Genomic DNA, 12,978 nt, shown 5'->3' with positions numbered 1-12,978 from the left:
GACGTGAAATGAAATCTTGTTATGATATGAAAGAAGAGAATCAAGTCCAGAGATTGTCAGTGACTTGCCTGGCCAATCAAGTTTATATAGAGAATTGGTGGCAGAGACAGACTTTGAAATCAGATCTAAGTTTGGATCCAGCTTACTTAGAAACTTCGAGACCTTGCAAATTACTTAATCTCTCTCAGCCTTAGTTTCCTTCATCTGTTAAATGAAGAAAATAATAGTATATATTTTATGTTAGTTGTGAAAATTAATACCTAACACATACTAAGGACTCCATAATTGTTTGCCTTAAAAAAATGTCTTTAAGAGGCATGTCCTTTTGCATTTCTTTTATTGGTAACAATGGGAATCTGATAGCATTACCTATATGAATGGAAATTTTGAAATAAGAAATTTCAGAGATTAAAAGCATTCTCCCTTACTGGGTTTAGAGTTACAGATATATAATGTCTCATGCACATCATATTTTTAAAGCTCATCGTGCTTAAAGGAAATAATCTGGGTTTTTGTTTATTTTGTACTGATGGTAGAAACTTCCTCCAGAAGTAAGAAATTTTATAGCCAAATAATAAAATTACATAAAATTTTATGAAATTGCCACATTAAATGAGGATGTAGAAATATATTATAGACTTGTAGGGAGAGAAACAAACTATTAAATGCCACAAAGTTTATACATGAATAATGGTAGAAAGGAGGGTGAATGGCTTCTGCTGTATAGAGAAAGGATCAGAAAAGGCTTCAAGAAGGAAGTATAGTTTTAGTTGAATCCTAAAAGATGAGTAATGAGTAGAGGAGGATTTCTGAACAAAGTGGAGAGCAGTATGTTTAAAGATATGGAAGCATGAAGCGAGCCCATTTGAGGAAGCACAGTACTTTCTGGAGTCTTGGATGAGGAGGAGACAAGAAAATAGTAGTGAGACCAAACAGAAAGGCAGGAGTCATGGAAGGATTTGAATGTTAGGCTAAGAAAAGTAAACTTTGTCCTGCAAGTGATGAGAGTCATAGCAGGGTTATGAGTTGAATTTTGATTCCCCTGTACCATATCATTTAAAAATTGTGTCCCTGCAGGGCAATATATGCATGCTAAATCTTGAGTAGGCACTGAGCTTAATCATCCACATGACATTGGACCCTACAACTAGGGTCTGTGTAACTGTGAATACATGTAGAAAGGTTAGTTAGAGATTTCTGGAAGCATAAGAAAGCACAATAAATTGGTTTTAAATGTCTTTACTTACTGAGCACCTACTGTGTGCTAGACACTTTCAGGTATTTTAGCTTATCATTCCTCACCATTATTATTCTTCATTATCCAGATGAGAAAAAATGAACCTTTTAGTTAAATAACTTGCCCAAGGCCTGTAGCAAGTAAGTGGCAGAGTTTGAAATTTACTCCTATCTCTCAGTCCGGTGTTGTCTCTGTTGTAGAACAGATCTGCTATAGGGATTGTCAGCATAACCTCTTCACTCCTCATGAGTATCCCTGTATCCTTATCCATCCTTGATACTGATGCAGAGTCGGGAGTAGTCCACAACAGATCTAAAACACTCTACTGACCATAGCAGGGCTAGCACTAAGGTCTTGCTATAGATATTAGCCCCACTGTGGCATGCTACTTGATCTGATTGCTTTTACATGGCTGGATTCAAATCTAAGTAGGATGGGGGAAGCAGGAGAGGTTTGGGATTTACAGAGTAGTTGGAATAGGTTTCTCCCCCTTTATAATGTACTTCATTCACATGTGTTTTTTCTAATATTTTGCAGGTTTACCTTAAGGTAAAAGAGCCGATATTCCATCAGGTAATTTTTTGTAAATTATTACACATTAGATTGTTTAATAATACATGCCTGCTTTGTGATTTCCTTGTCTAAGAAATGATATGCAGATAAAATTTTTAAAAATGAAATGATAGATGTTCTAAGGAAGTTCAGTGTTTAAAAGAGAGGTTACAAAGTCAAATGCCTACAGGACCCAAGTGTAGGTAACGGGAATATACCTGGGATAGCCAATGCACAGGTCCAGCTGGCTGTTGGTATTCAGTAATGCGACAGATGCAACATTGCTATTATAAGCAGAAAGAACAGGAAGCATTATGCACATACACGCAAGCCTTTTTATGACATCTAGAAAAGACAGACTGAGAATTCCTTAAATATTTTCCCCCTAATATATTTTAACACATTTTTTGACATGGGAGGTTATTTACATTAAAAGAAGCAGACATAGGAAACTTTATTATAGGAAATAGTGATTTAAGTGCATGCCATTATGAAACCAGAGTGAAATAGACAGGTCTTTGAGTGCTGCCATGTGTCTGGTACTATGCTCATTACTACACAGACTTGTAATCTCACCAACAGTCCTATGAATTGGGAATTATTATATACATTTCAAGGAAAATGAACTCAGAAATATTAAGTAATTTTCCCTAGGGTGACAAAGTTATTAAGGGGCAGAGCCAGGATTATAACCTAAATTTGTCTGACTCCTTTTCACCATTCTTTTAACAAACTAGCAAACAAAAATGAATAAATAACCACACTATGCAGAATTGCCAGAGTTTTAAAGTATTTTGTGCTTATATAAACATTTACTAATGTTCTTATAACTTCTACAATTCAAGCTATACAATAATCATCTAACTGGAACCTGGCTATTGAAATGTATTCTATAATCACATGATTATGCCTTGCTTTTCTCCAGGTCAGCTGCAGGTAGATGAACTAATGTAAATGCTATAGAAAAGAAATGATCACGGCTGGGCACAGTGGCTCACACCTGTAATCCCAGCACTTTGGGAGGCCAAGGCGGGCAGATCACTTGAGGTCAGGAGACCAGCCTGGCCAACATAGTGAAACCTCGTCTTTACTAAAAATACAAAAATTAGCTGGGTGTGGTGGCATATGCCTGTAATCCCAGCTACTCGGGAGGCCGAGGCAGGAGAATCGCTTGAACCCAGGAGGTGGAGGTTGCAGTGAGCCGGGATTGCGCCACTGCACTCCAGCCTTGGCGACAGAATGAGACTCTGTCTCAAAGAAAGAAAAGAGAAGATATCACTTTCTTGTTTATTGTAACTTGAAATGATGCCATTATATAATTACTCTTTTATTTGGAAAGTTTTATTAACAGTATAAAAAACGAAGTTGGCCAGGCACAGTGGCTTATACCTATAATAGTGGTTTGGGAGGCTGAGGTGGGAAGAATGCTTAAAGCCAGGAGTTCAAGACTAATGAGGGCAACATAGCAAAAAAAAAAAAAAAGAAGAAGAAGAAGAAAGAAGAACAAGGAGGAGAAGGAGAAGAAAAAGAGAAGAAGGAGAAGGAGAAGGGAGAAGGGGAAGAGGAAGAGGAAGAAGAAGAAGAAGAAGAAGAAATTAATTGGGCATGGTGGAACATGTCTGTATTCCTAGCTATTCTGGAAGCTGAGGCAGGAGGATCCCTTGAGCCCAAGAGTTTGAAGCTGTAGTGAACTATGATCGTGTCACTGTACTCCAGCCCAGGCAATATAGTGAGACTCTATGTCTTAAAATAATGATAAATAATAATAAATCAAGTTAATTTGTATAAATACTTTTTATAAACTTCTTGTTTACCTTTACTAAGAAATATCATGACCACAAAAATATAAAATGTGGAAATTCTGGGTTAATTTTTATAAGTTTTATGACCATCTATTTTTCATTTTGTGTTTTAGAACTGTTTGACACTATGTAATAAAAAACAGCTCTTAATGTAACTACCCCTAGTGCAATATCCATGTGTTTTTCCAGTATTAAATGTTTTCTTCTCCATGTATAGCAGTAATATTTACTGATAAGAAGAGAAGCAGGATGAAAGCTAGGTCCACCCATGCCCACTGTGGCTTGTGTCCTAGCCGTAGAGATTAAAAATCAGGATAGAGAAATGAAGAAATAAGAGAATGCTAGGGTGAAGCAAATAAGTAACCTAAAGGTAAAAGACATTCATTCATTCAACAGATGTCTTCTGTCTACCTTCTCTGTACCAAAATCTGAGCTGGAATTTGGAGACAGAGAGGCAGCATAGCAAAGACTATAATCTACATACAGTCAAGCAGTCCCAGATTTAAAATCTAGTCTCCTCCACTTACTAGCCGTACACCCTAGACAAGTTAGTTAACCTCTTTGAGCTTTGGTTTCCTCCTTGTTCAACAATCTCCCCACCTTTTTTTTTTTAAATAGGGCCTTGCCCTGTCACTCAGGTAATGAATGCAGTGGCTCAATCACAGCTCACTACAGCCTTGACCCCTTGGCTCAAGCAGTCTTCCCACCTCAGCCTCCCAAGTAGCTGGGATTACAGGCACATACCACTACAACAGGTTCTTTTGCATCTTTTCTAGAGATGGGTTTTGCCATGTTGCCCAGCTGGTCTCAAACTCCTGAGCTCAAGCAATCTGCTTGCCTCAGCCTCTATATAAATGAAGCCCAGGTGGGATTACAGGTGTGAGCCACCATGTCCAGCCTAAACAAATCCTTTTTAAGTGCCTTCAATGTGCCAGGTGCTGTACTAGGCACAAGAGATACATACACCTGTGAATAAAATAATTATAAACCTGCCCTCAATGAACTTGCATCCTGTCTCTATAATAACCTCCTAAGTTTGAGGACTGAATAAAATAATGCATATAAAACCCTTGTCACATAATAAATACTCAATAAATGTTAACTAACACTAATATACATAGGCAAATAAGATATGGCCACTAATCTCAAGAAGATCATTGTCTAATCAATAATTGCAGTGTATAATTCTCGTGATAAATATGTAAAAGCAGTTTGCTCTGTCTGCTTAGATGACTCATAGACTTCAGGAGAGTCTTGAAGATGAACAAGATGTCACAGGTAGGGAAGTGGAGAAAGTCTATTCCATCCATAAAGAACCGTGTGTTAAGACAGCAGGTGCCAACCTTTTTAGCACCAGAGACCAGTTTCATGGAAGACAGTTCCTCCACGAACAGCCCAGGGATGATTTGAGGATGAAACTGTTCCACCTCATATCATCAGGCATTAGATTCTCATAAGAAGCACATAACCTAGATCCCCTGTATGTGCAGTTCACAATACGGTTTGTGCTCCTGCGAGAATCTAATGCCACTGCTGATTTAGTAAATAGGCAGAGCTCAGGCGATAATGCTCACTTGCCTGCAGCTCATCTCCTGCTGTGCAGCCCAGTTCCTAACAGGCTGCAGACCTGTACCAGTCTAGGGGTTGGGGACCCCTGTGTTAAGGTACAGAAGTATGAATTGGTAACTCTTGCACATGAAACAAGAGTACAAGTTCACCCAGGGATTTGTGGTAGCATGCTGAGATGTTTACAAAATCAGACTGCATCTGAACATGCCTGTTTTCCTAGAACATTTATTTTATTCAACTATATTGTAGGGATTAAACTTTTACTTCTTTTTTTTTTTTGAGACAGAGTCTCACTCTGTCACCCAGACTGGAGTGGAGTGGTGTGATCTTAGCTCACTGCAACCTCTGCCTCCCGGGTTCCAGTTATTCTTGTGCCTCAGCCTCCCAAGTAGCTGGGACTGCAGGCGTGTGCCATCACACCAAGTAATTTTTGTATTTTTAGTAGAGATAGGGTATCACTATGTTGGCCAGGCTGGTCTTGAACTCCTGACTTCAAGATCCACCCACCTCAGCCTCCCAAAGTGCTGGGATTACAGGAATGAGCCACCGCACCTTGCCTAATTTTTGTATTTTCAGTAGAGACAGGGTTTTGCCATGTTGGCCAGGTTGGTCTCAAACTTCTGACCTCAAGTGATCTGCCCGCTTTGACATCCCAAAGTGATGGGATTACAGGCATGTGCCATCGTGCCCAGCTGGGATTAAACTTTTTAAAGTTAAAACAAATATAAATGTGTTACGGAATTGACTACAATGACCACATGAATTTATAGGATGAAATAGGAAACGTCAAAGAAGTTTGTGTTTTCAGTGTCTCTCTCCCATCTTTGTCCATCAGGAATAAGTCATCCTTCCTTTGATATTAGGAGTACTTTTGTAGAAAAGTTTTAAAAGCACAGGTATACTATAAATATTTGGTATGGTGGGCCCTAGATATAGGAGATGGGTTTGGATTACTGGTGAGGGGTTAGGTCATGAGGAGCCCTTTATACTATGCTTAAAATTATAAGCAGTCAAGAGCCATTAAAGAGTTTTAAGCTGCAGTATGACCAAATCAGATTCTCATTTTAGAAAGATTCATGGAAAGGCTACCTAGGGGCTGGAGGAGGAAAGTAAAAGGCCAAGGAAAGGGACAAGTTTGATTTCTATTGCTGTAGTCCACTGAGCAAGGATTTTTAAAAACCAGTGCTATAGGATGATATGAAACAATACACTATAGATATAACAAGTAAATTCATATTATATAGTATGCATACGTGTTAGAAGGTGAAAACTGCTATAAAAAAGAAAAACCGAAAATCAACAAGGATATCCAGGGCTTGAACTCAGACCTGGAGCAAGCAAACCTGATAGACATTTACAGAACTCTCCACCCCAAATCCACAGAATATACATTCTTCTCAGCACCACATCACACCTACTCTAAAATTGACCACATAATTGGAAGTAAATCACTGCTCAGCAAATGCAAAACAACTGAAATCATAACAAACAGCCTCTCAGACCATAGTGCAATCAAGTTAGAACTCAGAATTCAGAAACCAACCCAGAACCGCACAGCTTCATGGAAACTGAACAACTGGCTCTTGAATGTTGACTGGATAAACAATGAAATGAAGGCAGAAATAAAGAAGTTCTTCGAAACCAATGAGAACGAAGACACAACATGCCAGAATTTCTGGGACACATTTAAAGCAGTCTCTAGAGGAAAGTATATAGCAATAAGTGCCCATATGTGAAGAATGGAGAGATCCAAAATTGACACCCTATCGTCAAAATTGAAAGACCTAGAGGAGCAAGATAAAAAAAACTCAAAACCCAGCAGAAGACAAGAAATAACTAACATCAGAGCTGAACTGAAGGAGACTGAGACACGAAAAACCCTCCAAAAAATCAATAAATCCAAGAGCTGGTTTTTTGAAAAGATCAACAAAATAGACAGACCACTAGCCAGATTGATTAAAAAGAAAAGAGAGAACAACCAAATAGATGCAATAAAAAATGATAAAGGGGAAATCACCACAGATTCCACAGAAATTCAAACCATCATCAGAGAATATTACAAACAACTCTATGCACATAAACTAGTAAACCTGGAAGAAATGGATAAATTCCTGGACTCCTGTGTCCTCCCAAGCCTAAACCAGGAGGAAGCTGAAACTATGAATAGACCAATAACAAGGGCAGAAGTCGAGGCAGCAATTAAGAGCCTACCACACAAAAAAAGCCCAGGTCCAGATGGATTCACAGCCGAATTCTACCAGACACACAAAGAGGAGCTGGTACCATTTCTTCTGAAACTATTCCAAATAATCCAAAAAGAAGGAATCCTTCCCAAATCATTCTATGAGACCAATATCATCCTGATACCAAAACCCGGCAGAGACCCAACAAGAAAAGAAAACCTCAGGCCAATATCCATGATGAACATAGATGCAAAAATCTTCAATAAAATATTGGCAAGCCGATTGCAACAGCAAATCAAAAAACCTATTCATCATGATCAAGTAGGATTCATCCTGGGGATGCAAGGCTGGTTCAACATATGCAAGTCTATCAACGTAATTCACCACATAAACAGAACCAAAAACAAAAACCACATGATTATCTCAATTGATGCAGAGAAGGCATTTGACAAAATTCAACAGCCCTTTATGCTAAAAACCCTCAATAAACTCGGTATCGATGGAACGTATCTCAAAGTAATAAAAGCTATTTATGACAAACCAACAGCCAATATCATACTTAATGGGCAAAAACTGGAAGCATTCCCTTTGAAATCCGGCACTAGACAAGGATGCCCCCTTTCACCACTCCTATTCAATATAGTACTGGAAGTTCTAGCCAGAGCAATCAGGCAAGAAAAAGAAATAAAGGCTATTCAAGTAGGAAAGGTGGAAGCCAAATTGTCTCTATTTGCAGACGACATGATAGTATACCTAGAAGACCCCATCACCTCAGCCCAAAAACTCCTGACACTGATAAGCAACTTCAGCAAAGTCTCAGGATATAAAATCAATGTGCAAAAATCACAAGCATTCCTATACCCCAATAACAGACTTAAAGAGAGCCATATCAAGAACGAACTGCCATTCACAATTGCTACAAAAAGAATAAAATACCTTGGAATACAACTCACAAGGAACGTAAGGGACCTCTTCAAGGAAAACTACAAACCACTGCTCAACGAAATCAGAGAGGACACAAACAGATGGAGAAACATTCCATGTTCAAGGTTAGGAAGAATTAATATCGTGAAAATGGCTATACTGCCCAAAGTAATTTACAGAATCAATGCTATACCCATCAAGCTACCATTGACTTTCTTCACAGAACTGGAAAAACCACCATGAACTTCATATGGAACCAAAAGAGAGCCCGCATAGCCAAGTCAATTCTAAGCAAAAAAAACACAGCGGGGGGCATCACACTACCGGATTTCAAACTATACTACAGGGCTACAGTAATCAAAACAGCATGGTACTGGTACCAAAACAGAGATATAGACCAATGGAACAGAACAGAGGCATCAGAGGCAACACAACTTAGCTACAACCATACAATCTTTGATAAACCCGACAAAAACAAGCAATGGGGAAAGGATTCCCTGTTCAACAAATGGTGCTGGGAAAACTGGCTAGCCATGTGCAGAAAGCAGAAACTGGACCCCTTCCTGACACCTTACACCAAAATTAACTCCAGATGGATTAAAGACTTAAACATAAGACCTGGCACCATAAAAACCCTAGAAGGAAATCTAGGCAAAACCATCCAGGACATAGGAGTAGGCAAGGACTTCATGAACAAAACACCAAAAGCATTGGCAACAAAAGCCAAAATAGACAAATGGGACCTGATGAAACTCCACAGCTTCTGCACAGCAAAAGAAACAGTCTCTAGTGTGAATCGGCAACTAACAGAATGGGAAAAAGTGTTTGCAGTTTACCCATCTGACAAAGGGCTGATATCCAGAATTTACAAAGAACTCAAACAGATTTACAGGAAAAAAACAAAACAAGCCCATTCAAAATTGGACAAAGGATATGAACAGACACTTTACGAAAGAAGACATATATGAGGCCAACAATCATATGAAAAAATGCTCATCGTCACTGGTCATCAGAGAGATGCAAATCAAAACCACATTGAGATACCATCTCACACCAGTTAGAATGGCGATCATTAAAAAATCTGGAGACAACAGATGCTGGAGAGGATGTGGAGAAAAAGGAACACTTTTACACTGTTGGTGGGAGTGTAAATTAGTTCAACCATTGTGGAAGACAGTGTGGCGATTCCTCAAGGCCTTAGAAATAGAAATTCCATTTGACCCAGCAATCCCATTACTGGGTATATATCCAAAGGACTATAAATCGTTCTACTATAAGGACACATGCACACGAATGTTCATTGCAGCACTGTTTACAATAGCAAAGACCTGGAATCAGCCCAAATGCCCATTGATGATAGACTGGATTGGGAAAATGTGGCACATATACACCATGGAATATTATGCAGCAATCAGAAATGATGAGTTCGTGTCGTTTGTAGGAGGGACATGGATGAATCTGGAGAACATCATTCCCAGCAAACTGACACAAGAACAGAAAATGAAGCACCGCATATTCTCACTCATAGGCGGGTGATGAAAAATGAGAACACATGGACACAGGGAGGGGAGTACTAAACACTGGGGTCTATTGGGGGGAAAAGGGGACGGCCAGTGGGAGGGGGCAGTGGGGAGGGATAGCCTGGGGAGAAATGCCAAATGTGGGTGAAGGGGAGAAAGCAAACAAAACACACTGCCATGTGTGTACCTATGCAACTGTATTGCATGCTCTGCACATGTACCCCAAAACCTAAAATGCAATAAAAAAAAAAAAAGAAAGAAAAACCATGTGAGGGTAGGTGGATATCCTTCCACTTGCCTCTCCCTCATTCTCCCTAGTCATACTGAGTCTTGCTTTATATTTCAAACACAACAAGCATGTTTCCACTTTAGGACTTTTGCATTCATACTGTTCCACTGCCTAGGATACTAGTGCCCAGCTATCTACATGATTTATATCCTCACTTCATTCACGTCTCTGCTTAAATGTTAACTTAGCAGAGAGGCCTTACCTAACAACTGTGTCTAAAATTACAGGCCATCTTTCTCTGTGTTGTTATCCTGATTTAACTTTTATTAGTTGCTTTAGCAGAGAAATCAGTAATAATATTTTTATAGTCTTTAGAGTTTGGAGACTGAAAAAACGATTAAATATAGAAAGATAAAATTTCACTATAAAAATATACATATTATTAGATGAAGATTATAAGGAGCAGAAAAGTATCTTTTATCATCTTTTTTATTGAAAAAAAAAAAGGAAACCTCTATATGTTGAGAAATCAAGTTTATATAGTTGAACATGCTTCCAGCCAAATAAATCAGTTTCTATATAGTCAGAAGGAGAGAATGAATACTGGGTAGACCACTAGCAGTGGGGAGCATCAAAAGGATGGGGTAGGGGTGCTCTGAAGTGAAGAAAGTTAGTTTGAGAAAGTCCCATGATATTGCCAAGGCATAGATTCTTTCCTAATCCATCATTTCATATGTTTAACAAACATATTTCCTGAGAAATTCCTTCCCATTGACTCCTATATGCTGACAGTTCTATTTCTTCAGCTCTGATTTTTCTTTTAAATTATAGACCTAGGTATCCAACTTCTGCTAGAGATCTCTACTTAGATATCTCACTGGCACATCAAACTCTGAACATATATGCAGAAGTGAACTCACCATTTTTCTCCCTTTCTTTTCATATATTCTCTAATTCAATAATTAATTTTGCCATGTACCTAACTGTCCATGCCATAAACTAGGCCATCATCCTTGTCTTTCCCCTCTTTCTCTTATTTGAATTAATGATTAGTCTGAACCCTAAATCTCTCTCTAATCTAGCCACTTCTCTGCATCTCCCCTGATATTACCCAAGTTCAGGTCCCCATCTCTCACTTAGATGACTGCAACACATTATCATTGGTTTATTTCCTGTCAGTCTCACCTCCCTCTCATTCTCCACTCAGCATGACAGGGACATCTTTCTAATACATGAGTCTGACCATGTTATCTATTGGTGAAACCTTCATTGGCTTTCCGTTCTTTTCTTTTCTTTTTTTTTTTTTCTTGTTGCCAAGGCTGGAGTGCAATGGCACAATCTCAGCTCACTGCAACCTCCACCTCTCAGGTTCAAGTGATTCTCCTGCCTCGCCCTCCCGAGTAGCTGGGATTACAGGTGCCCACCACCACACTCAGCTAATTTTTTGCATTTTTTAGTAAAGGTGGGGTTTCACTCTGTTGGCACCCCAGCTGGTCTCAAACTCCTGACCTCAGGTGATACACCTGCCTCAGCCTCCTAAAGTGTTGGGATTACAGGCATGAGCCACCGCACCCAGTCTTTTTTTTTTTTTTTTGAGACAGAGTCTTGCTCTGTCCCGCAGGCTGGAGCGTAGTGATGCAATCTTGGCTCATTGCCACCACACCTGACTCATTTTTGCATTTTAGTAGAGATGGGGTTTCACCATGTTGGCCAGGCTGTTCTCCAACTGGCCTCGGCCTCCCAAAGTGCTGGGATTACAGGTGTAAGCTACCACACCTGGCCTTCGTTACTTATATATAAAGTCCAGCTCCTTAACATGACTTGAAAGGCCAGATTTGACCTCTGGCCTCTGACTCCATTTTTCCTATTCTATATTCCAGCAATATACTATAAGGATCTTTTTTTTTCCTTCTTGTCTCTAGAATATAAGCTATGCCAACAACTCTCTTCCACTTTATTTTAAAGTAACTAACTGCTACATGAGCTTCAGGTATAAAATTTTAAATACCATATCCTCCAGAAAGACTTTCTAAACTGTGTAAGTCTGGATTAGGTGGCCTTTCTATGTGTTTACAAAGTACTCTGTACAGTTGCTGCCATAGAGTTATAATACTATAATTGTTTGGTTACTTATCTCTCTCCTTCCTAGATTGTAATTGCTGTGAGTATGGGGATTATGCCTTTCTTCTTCACCATTTTTAGCAGTATAGCTGTGTTTATGGATTTAAGCTGGCAATGAGACTCTAATAAGCTTTAATCTAATACTGTATTTCCTTAGTTTTATAGAAGGACATGGGATGAGAATTATAGCAGATGTAGTATCTTCATCTCATCAGAAGAGCCAGAGCTATTCATATACACAGCTTCTTTTGTACTCTCATCCACATAAGGTTGAGACCAGCCTGGGCAACACAGTGAGACCTGTCTATACTAAAAAGAAAAAAAATTAACCAGGATGTGGTTGCACACACCTGTAGTCCCAGCTACTTTGGAGGCTGAGGCAAGAGGATGGCTTGAGCCTGGGAGATCAAGGCTGCAGTGAGATATGATCATGCCACTGCACTCCAGCCTAGGCGACAAAAGACCCTGCCACAAAAAATATATATAAAATAAATTTTAATCAAAATTCTGTTATAACTCAAAAGCAAACAGTATTATTACTTAGGAATGCATATGTAGCTGACTACTTTAAGTTAGTAATTATATAAATAAAAGCAAAATGTTTATTATACAAATCAGAAGAGTGGTTTCCTCTGAGAAGGAAGGGAGAGGGTTGGACTGGGAAGACACATGCAGCACTTCTAGGGTGTTAACAAGGATTTATTTCTTGACCGGGATGGTGCTTTCTCAACTACTGGCTTTATATGTATTTGCTATAAATTTAATATATATCACATTTTCCCACTAGGTTCCATTTTCCAGGTACTAATATTCACCTAATGCTTAATACAGAAGAGAAGGA

The 12,978-nt window shown here is 39.0% G+C and overlaps 1 protein-coding gene across 5 annotated transcripts in view; it reads left to right on the top strand.

The window, feature by feature from the left end:
• Positions 1–12,978, top strand: part of ACER3 (alkaline ceramidase 3) — a 204,996-nt gene that overhangs the window by 163,710 nt on the left and 28,308 nt on the right. For 3 of the 5 annotated variants that reach the window (XM_078340158.1, XM_002754801.7, XM_017977773.4), the window contains one exon: positions 1,775–1,810. In XM_078340158.1, the coding sequence (XP_078196284.1) occupies positions 1,775–1,810 (36 nt within the window). Of the gene's footprint in view, positions 1–1,774; positions 1,811–4,820; positions 4,870–12,978 lie in introns of all 5 variants that reach the window. The other 2 variants (XR_013523230.1, XR_013523229.1) reach the window with 1 other exon arrangement.

This window comes from Callithrix jacchus, chromosome 10 (assembly GCF_049354715.1).
Source record: "Callithrix jacchus isolate 240 chromosome 10, calJac240_pri, whole genome shotgun sequence".
In the NCBI taxonomy this organism is placed as follows: domain Eukaryota; kingdom Metazoa; phylum Chordata; class Mammalia; order Primates; family Cebidae; genus Callithrix; species Callithrix jacchus.
This window is presented reverse-complemented; position numbering and strand designations above follow the sequence as displayed.